We start from the raw sequence: 15,000 nt of genomic DNA, 5'->3' as shown, positions 1-15,000 counted from the left end.
CTGTAAAACTAACTCTACCTGAAGTCTGTTATTACTGTAAAACTAACTCTACCTGAAGTCTGTTATTACTGTAAAACTAACTCTACCTGAAGTCTGTTATTACTGTAAAACTAACTCTACCAGAAGTCTGTTATTACTGTAAAACTAACTCTACCAGAAGTCTGTTATTACTGTAAAACTAGCACAATAGTGTTACTCTATCAGAATCAGAATGACTTTCATTCACCAAGTACATTTACACACAGACAGCTGCTGCCTGCCTGACCTTGTCCAGGTACATGAAAGAGATTGGGGAAAAAAACAGAAGAGAGAAGGGACATGTCCTTAGATGAAAAGCCTTTGTAGACTTAGATAGTTGTCTAAATTCACCCCAAAGACACAACTAAAGAGACATATTAGCTGTTTGGTACAGCATTTGCTCCCGTTAAGTTGAACTCATTGATAGTTTTACAAAAGAGACTTCATTTAATGGAGAGAGACAGAGGTGTGTGTATGATACTTCTGTCCCAGTGGGAGGCCTTGTTTCAACTGCAAGCTGTGTGTCATTAAAATGACAACCAACATGGCTCTCAACAGGGTTATTTTGCTTTAGACTTAAAGGAAACAGAGTTTTAAAAGTTCCCTCTTCTCTCTCTTCACTCCTCCCCTCTTCTTCCTGCTCTCCTCCTCTACCTCTCTATCTCTCTCCCTAACTACATATCTCTCCTCCTCTACCTCTCTCTCTCTCTAACTACATATCTCTCCTCCTCTACCTCTCTCTCTCTCTAACTACATATCTCTCCTCCTCTACCTCTCTCTCTCTCTAACTACATATCTCTCCTCCTCTACCTCTCTCTCTCTCTCTCCCTAACTACATATCTCTCCTCCTCTACCTCTCCTCTACCTCTCTCTCTACATATCTCTCCTCCTCTACCTCTCTCTCTCCTAACTACATATCTCTCCTCCTCTCTCCTCTCTCTCTCTCTCTCCTAACTACATATCTCTCCTCCTCTACCTCTCTATCTCTCTCTCCTCTCCCTAACTACATATCTCTCCTCATCTACCTCTCTCTCTCTCCCTAACTACTTATCTCTCCTCCTCTACCTCTCTATCTCCCTAACTATTTATCTCTCCTCCTCCTCTTCCTCCTCCTCTCCTTCTTTTACTCCTCCTCTTCCTCTTCCTCTTCCTCTCCTCCTCTTCCTCTTCCTCTCCTCCTCTTCCTCTCCTCCTCCACCTCTGTATCCCTCTCTCCCAATCTACATATCTCTCCTCCTTTTCCTCCTCCTGCTCTTCCTCCTCATCTTCCTCTCCTCCTCCTCCTCCTCCTCCTCCACCTCCTCCCCTCCACTACCTCTCTACCTCTCTCTTCCTATCTCTCCTCTTCTTCCTCCTCCTTTTCCTCCTCCTCCCCATCCTCCTCTTCCTCCTCCTTCTGCTCCTCCTCCTCTCCTCTTCCTCTCTACCTCTCTCTACCTATCTCTCCTCCTCTCCAGATGTGATGAGGATGTGAACGAGTGTGAGCGTGAGGAGTGTGAGAACGGAGGAGTGTGTATGAACACCTTTGGGGCGTACTATTGTAACTGTTCCTATGGTTACGAGGGCCAGTTCTGTGGAGAGAGGAGCCTACTGGACCCAGACCCTGACCTACAGGTACCACACACACACACACACACACACACACACACACACACCAACATAACTGTACACTGATCAGACCTACAGTACCAGTCAATAGTTTGGACACACCTCCTCATTCAAGGGTTTTTCTATATTTGTACAATGTTCTACATTGTAGAATATTAGTGAAGACATCAAAACTGTGAAATAACACATATGGAATCATGTAGTAAACAAAAAAGGGGTAAACAAATTGAAATATATTGGCATTCTTGGCACTCTTGGCATTCTCTCAACCAGATTCACCTGGAATGCTTTTTCAACAGTCTTGAAGTAGTTCCCACATACAGTTCATGTCGGAAGTTTACAAACACTTAGGTTGGAAAACTAATTTTTTAACCACTCCACACATTTCTTGTTAACAAACTATAGTTTTGTCCAGTCAGTTAGGACATCTACTTTGTGCATGACACAAGTCATTTTTTCAACAATTGTTTACAGACAGATTATTTCACTTATAATTCACTGTATCACAATTCCAGTGGGTCAGAAGTTTGCATACACTAAGTTGACTGTGCCTTTAAACAGCTTGGAAAATTCCAGAAAATGATGTCATGGCTTTAGAATCTTCTGATAGGCTAATTGACATCATATGAGTCAATTGGAGGTGTACCTGTGAATGTATTTCAAGGCCTACCTTCAAACTCCGTGCCTCTTTGCTTGACATCATGGGAAAATCAAAAGAAATCAGTCAAGACCTCATAAGCAATTTCCAAATCCTATAGAAAATGTTGTAACAGATGTTAACCGTACTCTCCTTGCTTTGTGTTTTGTCCAAATAGCCAGTGGCCAGCCACTTTTTCAGTTCTGCCAACAAATGTGCTATAGGATTGAGGTCAGGGCTTTGTGATGGCCACACCAATATCTTGACATTGTTGTCCTTAAGCCATTTTGCCACAACTTTGGAAGCAGGCTTGGGGCACTTATTTACAGTAATCATATGCCAAAGCACATCCCAGAAAGCCCCTCAATCCCTAACAGGTACCATATACCCACATGTATAAATCAGTAACGTACAGCAAACTTGTACACATTGTAAAATAGAAAATAGACAACAGTATTCAGAACGTGACCTACCCCTTGCATCACATTTTCATACTGCCCCCTATCTGCAAGCGGGGCCAATCACAACACACCTTATTGTCATCAGAGTTGAACCAACCAATAAGAATGCTTGAACATGAAATACACCATTCTATAGAGGCAAGTGGAAACATAACCAACCCTGTTACATGGGCAGAACTGAAAAAGCGTGTGTGAGCAAGGAGGCCTACAAACCTGACTCAGTTACACCAGCTCTGTCAGGAGGAATGTGGCCAAAATTCACCCAATTTATTGTGGGAAACTTGTGGAAGACTACCAAAAACGATTAACCCAAGTTAAACAATTTAAATGCAATACTACCAAATACTAATTGAGTGTATGTAAACTTCTGACCCACTGGGAAGGTGATGAAAGAAATAAAAGCTGAAATCAATCATTCTCTCTACTATTCTCTCTACTCTACTATCTCTACTATTTCACATTCTTAAAATAAAGTGGTGATTCTAACTGACCTTAGACAAGGAATTTTTACGAGGATTAAATGTCAGGAATTGTGAAAAACTTTAAATGTATTTGGCTAAGGTGTATGTAAACTTCCGACTTCAACTGTGTGTACAGTAGGTGAGTTCAAACCTTTGACTGCTACTGTATATCACAGGAGGCTGGTGTGGCACCTTAATTGGGGAGAACAGGCTTGTGGTAATGACACACACATGCCTGTACAGTGATCAGTTGTTGTCATGATTGCAAGTAAAAGGAATAGTTTTATACAATAGCAGGAAAGCCATGAATATCTATTAATATCTGGAAGGATTTAAACAGGGTTCAAAGTATTGTACCTCATGGACAGACCCTCATGTGTGACTGTTCAAATGTTCTGTTGTTGTCAGGGTTACCCAGGGTTTAACAGGAGACCAGAATGCAACCTGTTGTCTGAGGGTCTCGTGTTCAATCTCAGTGCTAAACAGACCCCGTTTTAAAATTTAAACGTCAGATTCTGAAGTGAATTTTGGGGGATATCTTGTTGCTCTTTTACGTCCTGTCAAAGTGAGAAAGCTACTTGTTAAATTAGTCCTTTTTTTTTGGCGTAGGCTACTACTATACAGTAGCGTAGGCTACTACTATACAGTAGCCTGTATGAGTTTCGAGACTAAACCGCTTGGAGAACTTGATCATTTGTTAATTTAAGACTTACTGAGGTCATGACATCACCACCATTCGTTCTCATCTCTTGATGTTTGTTGAAAAGTGTTTCTGATTGTGAACTTCTGTGTAATCAGTGATTTGATCCTCTTCCTAGGAGCCTCTCTCCTACGTGGGTCCAGTAGAGATCATCGGAATCGGAGTCCTGCTCTTCGTCATCTCCCTCCTCCTCCTCCTCTACATTATCTTCAGGAAGAAGATCAGGTTCCAGAGGAAGGACTCCGACAGTGGTTTCAGCCAGGATGGAGGAGGGGCAAAGGAGGGTGTGGCGGTGGGTGGGGTCGGGACGGGGGTGGGCATGTCTGCTGTATCCGTGGAGACCAGCTACCTGCTGACAAAGACGGGGATGGGGTCAGAAGGCATCGAGTTCAAAGCCGTACGTGTCGCTGCCGACCCCCGACCGCCCGGCACTGCCGAGGTCAGCGTCGGTAGTTATGGCGACAGAGATGGAGGTCTAGGTGGAGGTGTGGTGACAGGTGGAGGGGTGGGTTTGCGGCCTCCTCAGGTGATGGTACGGCCAACTACACACCCGACGACGATGCTACCTGGTTGGCCTGGCAACAACAACAACCTAGCAATGAGAGGTATCGATGGCGATAACATGGCTACCAGCGAGAGCTCTCTCTCTACCAGTCAGGTAGGGTAGACGGGTGTGTGTGTGTGTGTGTGTGTGTGTGTGTGTGTCTATACAGTGCCTTCAGAAAGTATTCAGACCCCTTGACTTTTTCCACATTTTGTTACATTTTAGCCTTATTCTAAAATGGATTAAATAGTTTTTTCTGCATTAATCTACACACAATACTCCATAATGACGAAGCAAAAACAGGTTTTTAGAAATGTTTTGCAAATTTATTACAAATAAACACCAGAAAAATTACATTTACATAAGTATTCAGACCCTCTACTCAGCACTTTGTTGAAGCACCTTTGGCAGCGATTACAGCCTCGAGTCTTCCTGGGTTTGACGCTACAAGCTTGGCACACCTGTATTTGGGGAGTTTCTCCCATTCTTCTCTGTAGATCCTCTCAAGCACGGTCAGGTTGGATTGGGAGCGTTGCTGCCCAGCTATTTTCAGGTCTCTCCAGAGATGTTTGATTGGGTTCATGTCCGGGCTCTGGCTGGAGGACATTCAGCGACTTGTCCTGAAGCCGCTCCTGCATTGTCTTGGCTGTGTGCTTAGGGTCAGGGTCTAGGGGGTCGTTGTCCTGTCCCTCACCCCAGTTTGAGTTCCTAAGCGCTCTGAAACAGGTTTTCCATCAAGGATCTCTCTGTACTTTTCTCCGTTAATCTTTTTCTGAATCCTAACTAGTCTCCCAGTCCCTGCTGCTGAAAAACATCCCCACAGCATGATGCTGCCACCAATATGCTTCACCCTTGGGATGGAGCCAGGTTTCCTCCAGACATTCAGGCCAAAGAGTTCAATCTTGGTTTCATCAGACCAGAGAATATTGTTTCTCATGGTCAGAGAGTCCTTTAGGTGTCTTTTGACAAACTCCAAGCGGGCTGCCATGTGCCTTTTACTGAGGAGTGGCTTCCGTCTGGTCACTCTACCATAAAGGCCTGATTGGTGGAGTGCTGCAGAGATGGTTGTCCTTCTGGAACGTTCTCCCATCTCCACAGAGGAACTCTAGAGTTCTGTCAGAGTGATCATCGGGTTCTTATCCACCTCCCTGACCATGGCCCTTCTCCCCCAATTGCTCAGCTCTAGGAGGAGTCTTGTTGGTTCCAAATTTCTTCCATTTAAGAATGATGTAGGCCACTGTGTTCTTGGGGACCTTCAATGCTGCAGAAATGTTTTCGTACCCTTCCCCAGATCTGTGCCTCGACACAATCCTGTCTTGGCTTGATTTTTGCTCTGACATTCACTGTCAACTGTGGGACCTTATATTGATAGGACTCCAATCAAGTTGTAGAAACATCTCAAGGATGATCAATGGAAACAGGATGCACCTGAGCCAATGTTGAGTCTCATAGCAAAGGGTCTGAATACTTATGTATAAATAAGGTATTTCAGCTTTTTATATATATATATATATATATATATATTTGCAAACATTTCTAAAAACCTTGTTTTGTCATTATATGGTACTGTGTGTAGATTGCTGAGGATTTTTATTTATTTAATCCTGTAATGTAACAATGTGTAAAAAGTCAAGGGGTCTGAATACTTTCCTACAGCCACTGTATGTGTGTTAACCCTCTCTATCCTGTCTCCGCCAGATGAGCAGCTTCTTGTCGTCTGATTCCTCGCATCACATCCTGGGCGGTGCTAGTAGAAGGGGCGTGGCCGTGTGTAGTGTGGTGCCCAATCTCCAGCCCCTATCGCCCTGTCACTCAGAACGAAACCCCGCCCATAAAGCTCCCTGGGAGAGGCAGGGAGAGAGGGATGGAAGAGAGGAGGAGTGGGAGCAGAGAGCATATGAACTGGAGAGAACTCAGAGAGCCAGCTCTCCTCTTGGTAAGAACACACACACCTACACACACCTACACACACCTACACACACCTAGAACCTCATCAGGATCTGGTTTTGGTGGGTCAGCCCACCTCATCAGGATCTGGTTTTGGTGGGTCAACCTACCTCATCAGGATCTGGTTTTGGAGGGTCAACCTAACTCATCAGGATCTGGTTTTGGTGGGTCAGCCCACCTCATCAGGATCTGGTTTTGGTGGGTCAGCCCACCTCATCAGGATCTGGTTTTGGTGGGTCAGCCCACCTCATCAGGATCTGGTTTTGGAGGGTCAACCTAACTCATCAGGATCTGGTTTTGGTGGGTCAGCCCACCTCATCAGGATCTGATTTTGGTGGGTCAGCCCACCTCATCAGGATCTGGTTTTGGTGGTCAACCCACCTCATCAGGATCTGGTTTTGGTGGCCAACCCACCTCATCAGGATCTGGTTTTGGTGGTCAACCCACCTCATCAGGATCTGGTTTTGGTGGTCAACCCACCTCATCAGGATCTGGTTTTGGTGGTCAACCCACCTCATCAGGATCTGGTTTTGGTGGTCAACACACCTCATCAGGATCTGGTTTTGGTGGTCAACCCACCTCATCAGGATCTGGTTTTGGTGGTCAACCCACCTCATCAGGATCTGGTTTTGGTGGTCAACCCACCTCATCAGGATCTGGTTTTGATGGTCAACCCACCTCATCGGGATCTGGTTTTGGTGGTCAGCCCACCTCATCGGGATCTGGTTTTGGTGGTCAACCCACCTCATCAGGATCTGGTTTTGGTGGTCAACCCACCTCATCAGGATCTGGTTTTGGTCCTTCAAGAGAGTCACTTCTAGTGCCATAGATAGCTTTAGTTGAGTTGTAGAAATTGCATAAATGTGGATTTCCTGTGCCTTATTCGTCCACCATTTGTTCTGCAGAGCATGCAAGATTGTTTACACTTCTTTGCGTGATGCACTCCATTGCTTGCAAAGTGTAGCAGGTGAGACATTGCGAAGGTTAGCAGATGTGGGGCTGTTGAGAGTAGCCCTGTGCGCTTTGTGCACATTGTCCCAGTAAGGTTGTGATGGTGTCAGAGTTCTCATCGAACCAGTCGCAATGTTTCCTACCTCTGTAGCCAATGGAGTGGGCCGCTGCCTGATAGAGCACTGAGCTAATAGATGCCCACTTCTGGTCCATGAGGTCCTCTGTGCTCAGAAGAGGCTCAGTCTCCCTCAGCCTTTCAGCGAGAGAGCGATGGAACTCGTCCCTTACTACAGCTTTCTCAAGCCGGATATGGTGCAGACGCCTCTTACTGAACTTCTGCTGGCGTTGGGGGGACGTATTCTCACCTGGAGTTTAGCCAGTACCACACAGTGATCTGTCCAGCATTCAGTACCCCTCATGTCACGTGTCAGCAGGATGTCATTAGTGTCAGAACGTCTCACTATGACGGAGTAAATCAGGGACCAGTGTTTGGAGCGTTAGGGCATCCATGATGTAGCCAATCAGGGGCCAGTGTTTGGAGCGTGGGGGCATCCATGATGTTGCCAATCAGGGGCCAGTGTTTGGAGCGTGGGGGCATCCAGTATGTAGCCAATCAGGGGCCAGTGTTTGGTGAGTGGGGGCATCCATGATGTAGCCAATCAGAGGCCAGTGTTTGGAGCGTGGGGGCATCCATGATGTAGCCAATCAGGGGCCAGTGTTTGGAGCGTGGGGGCATCCATGATGTAGCCAATCAGGGGCCAGTGTTTGGAGCGTTAGGGCATCCATGATGTCCAGCCAATCAGGGGCCAGTGTTTGGAGCGTGGGGGCAAATCCATGATGTAGCCAATCAGAGGCCAGTGTTTGGAGCGTGGGGGCATCCATGATGTAGCCAATCAGGGGCCAGTGTTTGGAGCGTGGGGGCATCCATGATGTAGGGGCCATGTTTGGAGCCAGGATGTAGCCAATCAGAGGCCAGTGTTTGGAGCGTGGGGGCATCCATGATGTAGCCAATCAGGTACCAGTGTTTGGAGCGTGGGGGCATCCATGATGTCCAGCCAATCAGGGGCCAGTGTTTGGAGCGTTAGGGCATCCAGGATGTAGCCAATCAGAGGCCAGTGTTTGGAGCGTGGGGGCATCCATGATGTAGCCAATCAGGTACCAGTGTTTGGAGCGTGGGGGCATCCATGATGTAGCCAATCAGGGGCCAGTGTTTGGAGCGTGGGGGGCATCCATGATGTAGCCAATCAGGGGCCAGTGTTTGGAGCGTGGGGGCATCCATGATGTAGCCAATCAGAGGCCAGTGTTTGGAGCGTGTTTGGAGCGGGGGGCATCCATGATGTAGCCAATCAGGGGCCAGTGTTTGGAGCGTGGGGGATCATCCATGATGTAGTCAATCAGGGGCCAGTGTTTGGAGCGTGGGGGCATCCATGATGTAGCCAATCAGGGGCCAGTGTTTGGAGCGTGGGGGCATCCATGATGTAGCCAATCAGAGGCCAGTGTTTGGAGCGTGGGGGCATCCATGATGTAGCCAATCAGGGGCCAGTGTTTGGAGCGTGGAGACATCCATGATGTAGTCAATCAGGGGCCAGTGTTTGGAGCGTGGGGGCATCCATGATGTAGCCAATCAGGGGCCAGTGTTTGGAGCGTGGGGGCATCCATGATGTAGCCAATCAGAGGCCAGTGTTTGGAGCGTGGGGGCATCATCCATGATGTAGCCAATCAGGGGCCAGTGTTTGGAGCGTGGGGACATCCATGATGTAGCCAATCAGGGGCCAGTGTTTGGAGCGTTAGGGCATCCATGATGTAGCCAATCAGGGGCCAGTGTTTGGAGCGTGGGGGCATCCATGATGTAGCCAATCAGAGGCCAGTGTTTGGAGCGTGGGGGCATCCCAGTGTTTGGATGTCCAGCCAATCAGCCAGGCCAGTGTTTGGAGCGTGGGGGCATCCATGATGTAGTCAATCAGGGACCAGTGTTTGGAGCGTGGGGGCATCCATGTTTGGAGCCAGTGGGGTCATCCATGATGTAGCCAATCAGGGGCCAGTGTTTGGAGCGTGGGGCCTTCCATGATGTTTTATATTGGTAATCAGGGCAGTGTTTGGAGCCATCCATGATGTAGCAATCAGGGGCCAGTGTTTGGAGCGTGGGGGCATCTTCAGCTGGAACAGTGACAATGAGATCATGATCAGCACAGAGTTAGCAGTCTCACGCCGTTCTCATTGACCTGGCCAACACCATGCTCTCCGCCTACCCAGCTCTCCGCTCCGTTTATTTAACTAGGCAAGTCAGTTAAGAGGCCTCCTGCGGGGTCAGAAGCTGGGATTAAAAATAAATAAATAAAATATGAATATAGGACAAAACACAAATCACGACAAGAGAGACTCCATGTGCCTTTCAGTCTTTTAACTGTCACTGTTCTGTTGTGTGTTTGTTGTAGTATTTATTATCACACACACACACACACTCTGACCCTCTCTCTCCTGTCTGTCTACAGTGGAGGATCTGGTAGAAGAGGTGGCGTGTTTCTCAGACAGTACATCTGAAGCTCTCTCTCTCAGCTCCTACACCTCAGACTCCTTCGATGACAACGGTAAGACAAGTCTGACGCTTACGCGAGCTAGATCCTATTCTCGCTAACACTAGCTAGTATATACACGAAAACACTAGCTAGATCATATTCTCGCTAACACTAGCTAGTATATACACGCAAACACTAGCTAGATCATATTCTCGCTAACACTAGCTAGTATATACACGCAAACACTAGCTAGATCATATTCTCGCTAACACTAGCTAGTATATACACGCAAACACTAGCTAGATCATATTCTCGCTAACACTAGCTAGTATATACATGCTAACACTAGCTAGTATATACACGCAAACACTAGCTAGATCATATTCTCGCTAACACTAGCTAGTATATACACGCTAACAATAGCTAGTTCATACTGACTAACACAAGCTAGTATATACACGCTAACACTAGCTAGTTCATACTGACTAACACAAGCTAGTATATACACGCTAACAATAGCTAGTTCATACTGACTAACACAAGCTAGTATATACACGCTAACACTAGCTAGTTCATACTGACTAACACAAGCTAGTATATACACGCTAACACTAGCTAGTTCATACTCACTAACACTAATATGTCTAGCTAGCTAACTTAGCTAATATTTCAGATACAACGACAAGATACAAAAAATAATAAGAAAATAAATCGAAATGAATGAATCCTGGACTTTAGAGGAGACCTTACTTGCTCTCTGGGCTGACTCAAAAGGTACAAGAGGAGGTTACAACAGGTCTCCAGAGATATGGCCACCGTAAGCTATACAAGCAAAGGGAATCAGTGTGTTGCGATAAAATAAACTTAAACAAGAATACCAAAAGATAGAAGACAACAACAGTGTCAACGACAGAAATACATTATATTACTACGGATGCTGTTAAGAGCTGGTGTCCTGCAGTCAGTCTGGACGCTGTGTTAGGAGCTGGTGTCCTGCAGTGAGCCTGGACGCTGTGTTAGGAGCTGGTGTCCTGCAGTCAGCCTGGACGCTGTGCTAGGAGCTGGTGTCCTGCAGTCAGCCTGGCTACGCTGTGCTAGCTGTGCTAGCTGGTGTCCTGCAGTCAGCCTGGACGCTGTGTTAGGAGCTGGTGTCCTGCAGTCAGTCTGGATGCTGTGTTAGGGAGCTGGTGTCCTGCAGTCAGCCTGGACGCTGTGCTAGGAGCTGGTGTCCTGCAGTCAGTCTGGACGCTGTGTTAGGAGCTGGTGTCCTGCAGTGAGCCTGGACGCTGTGTTAGGAGCTGGTGTCCTGCAGTCAGCCTGGACGCTGTGCTAGGAGCTGGTGTCCTGCCTGCAGTCAGTCTGGATGCTGTGCTAGGAGCTGGTGTCCTGCAGTCAGCCTGGACGCTGTGTTAGGAGCTGGTGTCCTGCAGTCAGCCTGGACGCTGTGCTGGGAGCTGGTGTCCTGCAGTCAGCCTGGATGCTGTGTTAGGAGCTGGTGTCCTGCAGTCAGTCTGGATGCTGTGTTAGGAGCTGGTGTCCTGCAGTCAGTCTGGATGCTGTGCTAGGAGCTGGTGTCCTGCAGTCAGCCTGGACGCTGTGTTAGGAGCTGGTGTCCTGCAGTCAGTCTGGATGCTGTGCTAGGAGCTGGTGTCCTGCAGTCAGTCTGGATGCTGTGTTACGAGCTGGTGTCCTGCAGTCAGTCTGGATGCTGTGCTAGGAGCTGGTGTCCTGCAGTCAGTCTGGAAGCTGCTAGGAGCTGGTGTCCTGCAGTCAGCCACCTTACTGCTAGAAGGCACCCAGCAGAATGTCCCCCCCTTCACTTTGATCAAGGTATGATACCTACCTGTTTCACTTCGACCAACATACATATCTTCTGTAGTTAGCTAGCATTCAGTGCTTTCAACGTTAGCCATGATGTTGGATAAGCTAACAGATAGCGTTACCTTAGCAGACTGAAGACGGTTGTGATTCCAACGCCGTAAAAGTGGCTGACAGTGAGGTGCTCCGCCAGCTTCCACAGTGCCATCACAACCCTTCTGGAGGCCACATAGACAGGTTCAGTAATCTTGTTTACATAAAGTGTGGCGTGGGTTGTGTGGGAGGGAGCGATCGGTATGCTGATCTGACAGCTGACGCTTAAAGCTAATGAGGGAGATATGAGTCTCCAACTTCAGTGATATTTGCAGTTTGTTCCATTCATTGGCAGCAGAGAACTGGGAGGAAAGGCGGCCAAAGGAAGTGTTGGCTTTGGGGATGACCAGTGAAATATACTTGCTGGGGCGAGTGCTATGGGTGGGTGTTGCTATGGTGAGCAGTGAGCTGAGATAAGGTGGGGCTTTTCTAGCAAAGACTTCTAGATGACCTGGAGCCAGTGGGTTTGGCGACGAGTATGAAGCGAGGGCCAGCCAACGAGAGCATACAGGTCGCAGTGGTGTGTAGTATATGGGGCTTTGGTGACAAAACGGATGGCACTGTGATAGACTACATCCAGTTTGCTGAGTAGAGTGTTGGAGGCTATTTTGTAAATGACATCACCGAAGTCGAGGATCGGTAGGATGGTCAGTTTTATGAGGGTATGTTTGGCAGCATGAGTGAAGGAGGCTTTGTTGTGAAATAGGAAGCCAATTTTAGATTTAACTTTGGATTGGAGATGTTTGTTATGGGTCTGGAAGGAGAGTTTACAGTCTAACCAGACACCTAGGTATTTATACTTGTCCACGTATTCTAAGTCAGAAACATCCAGAGTAGTGATGCTAGTGAATCCTCTGATAGGATTCGCGGAAGAACACAGCTATGTTGTTAATGAGAGAAAAAAGTGACCCACTTACCAAGACACTCTCTCTGTTGAGGCTGCCAAAACAAGGTTAAAATGGTGTGCAGAGCACCACACCTGCACCTGATTGGTGGACTTTGCAGGGAGCAGGGGAGAGAAGCCTTTATCCTGGCCTTACATACCGGAGGCTCCATCAGTGGAATTGCCAATGCACTTGCTGATGTCAAGCTTCATGTTTTCCAGAACTTCACTCAGTACCTGGACAAAAGTATTGTTCAGTGGATGCCTCGCATTTCACCACAGGCCACAAGCCTCTCATGGATGACGTTCGTCACATATCTGACTATGACAGAGCATCGGTCTTGTGTTGTAGATGTCCTGCGTAGTGTCAGTCTAGACTGAAAACATATCAGCTTCCTGGATGTAACTTGCTTATGGTGGCCTGCATTGTGTGTTGGATGATGGTAGTGACGTTATCGATGGTCGTCCTTTTGATAACAGAGTGATTAGAGAGCCTCTGCCCTCTTCTTGACCCAGGCAGTTTCCTGATTTTCTCTCTACAGGCAGTGAGATGCTCTTTCACACACAGGTCGTACTTTCCAAGCAGAACGATCATCTCTAAAGAAGTTGCCATGGTCAACGCTGCTGTCATCTAGCGTATAAACTGCTTTCAGACCGCATGCCTCTGTAGCTCAGACCCCCTCTTGCCTTTAACAACATCTATAATGCTCTCTAGCACATGCCTTCTTCTGCGCACTTTGTTCTCTATGAGCAGACATGCCGACTACCGATGAACAGGCTCTCAGTGTTACCTTTGGAGGACCATAGAAAGTAGGCCTCAGCATAACCTCTTTGCGTAACACTCTTTCACTCTCTGATGGATATGCTTCCAGTCTGTCGTTGCATATTCATGAAAGGGCTGTTCTCTGTGGGCTTTTGCAAAATGCAGAATAAAGCATGGTTCTCTTCACTGTATGAGGAGCCACTTCCTGTCGGTTCCATCTTTACAAAAGAAAACATTGTGCACCACATACTTTTTTTTTTTACACTTTTGTTGGGGGTGGAAACTAAAAAAACATATCTAGGTCTTCGGTCTCTTAAAAGAATAGAAAAATTGAGGTGGCAGTGGCAACCTGGCTCTGACTCAATCTACATCTGTCCACTGCAGATACACCATCCTCAACCTGGACATCTGTCCACTGCAGATACACCATCCTCAATCTACACCTGTCCACTGCAGATACACCATCCTCAACCTGGACATCTGTCCACTGCAGATACACCATCCTCAATCTACACCTGTCCACTGCAGATACACCATCCTCAATCTACATCTGTCCACTGCAGATACACCATCCTCAATCTACACCTGTCCACTGCAGATACACCATCCTCAATCTACACCTGTCCACTGCAGATACACCATCCTCAATCTACATCTGTCCACTGCAGATACACCCTCCTCAATCTACATCTGTCCACTGCAGATACACCATCCTCAATCTACACCTGTCCACTGCAGATACACCATCCTCAACCTACACCTGTCCACTGCAGATACACCATCCTCAACCTGGATATCTGTCCACTGCAGATACACCATCCTCAATCTACACCTGTCCACTGCAGATACACCATCCTCAATCTACATCTGTCCACTGGAGATACACATCCTCAATCTACACCTGTCCACTGCAGATACACCATCCTCAATCTACACCTGTCCACTGCAGATACACCATCCTCAATCTACATCTGTCCACTGCAGATACACCATCCTCAATCTACACCTGTCCACTGCAGATACACCATCCTCAATCTACATCTGTCCACTGCAGATACACCATCCTCAATCTACACCTGTCCACTGCAGATACACCATCCTCAATCTACATCTGTCCACTGCAGATACACCATCCTCAATCTACACCTGTCCACTGCAGATACACCATCCTCAATCTACACCTGTCCACTGCAGATACACCATCCTCAATCTACACCTGTCCACTGCAGATACACCATCCTCAATCTACATCTGTCCACTGCAGATACACCATCCTCAATCTACATCTGTCCACTGCAGATACACCATCCTCAATCTACATCTGTCCACTGCAGATACACCATCCTCAATCAGATAGATACACCATCCTCAATCTACATCTGTCCACTGCAGATACACCATCCTCAATCTACACCTGTCCACTGCAGATACACCATCCTCAATCTACACCTGTCCACTGCAGATACACCATCCTCAATCTACACCTGTCCACTGCAGATACACCATCCTCAATCTACATCTGTCCACTGCAGATACACCATCCTCAATCTACACCTGTCCACTGCAGATACACCATCCTCAATCTACATCTGTCCACTGC

At 47.2% G+C, this 15,000-nt stretch overlaps 1 protein-coding gene across 1 annotated transcript in view; it reads left to right on the top strand.

The window, feature by feature from the left end:
- Positions 1-15,000, top strand: part of LOC112240034 (protocadherin Fat 3-like) — a 316,631-nt gene that overhangs the window by 286,820 nt on the left and 14,811 nt on the right. Inside the window, exons 63-66 of the mRNA XM_042311250.1 lie at positions 1,476-1,632; positions 4,004-4,543; positions 6,128-6,365; positions 9,820-9,915. Coding sequence (XP_042167184.1) covers positions 1,476-1,632; positions 4,004-4,543; positions 6,128-6,365; positions 9,820-9,915 — 1,031 coding nt within the window. The remainder of the gene's footprint in view (positions 1-1,475; positions 1,633-4,003; positions 4,544-6,127; positions 6,366-9,819; positions 9,916-15,000) is intronic.

This window comes from Oncorhynchus tshawytscha, linkage group LG33 (genome assembly GCF_018296145.1).
Source record: "Oncorhynchus tshawytscha isolate Ot180627B linkage group LG33, Otsh_v2.0, whole genome shotgun sequence".
Taxonomy (NCBI): domain Eukaryota; kingdom Metazoa; phylum Chordata; class Actinopteri; order Salmoniformes; family Salmonidae; genus Oncorhynchus; species Oncorhynchus tshawytscha.
This window is presented reverse-complemented; position numbering and strand designations above follow the sequence as displayed.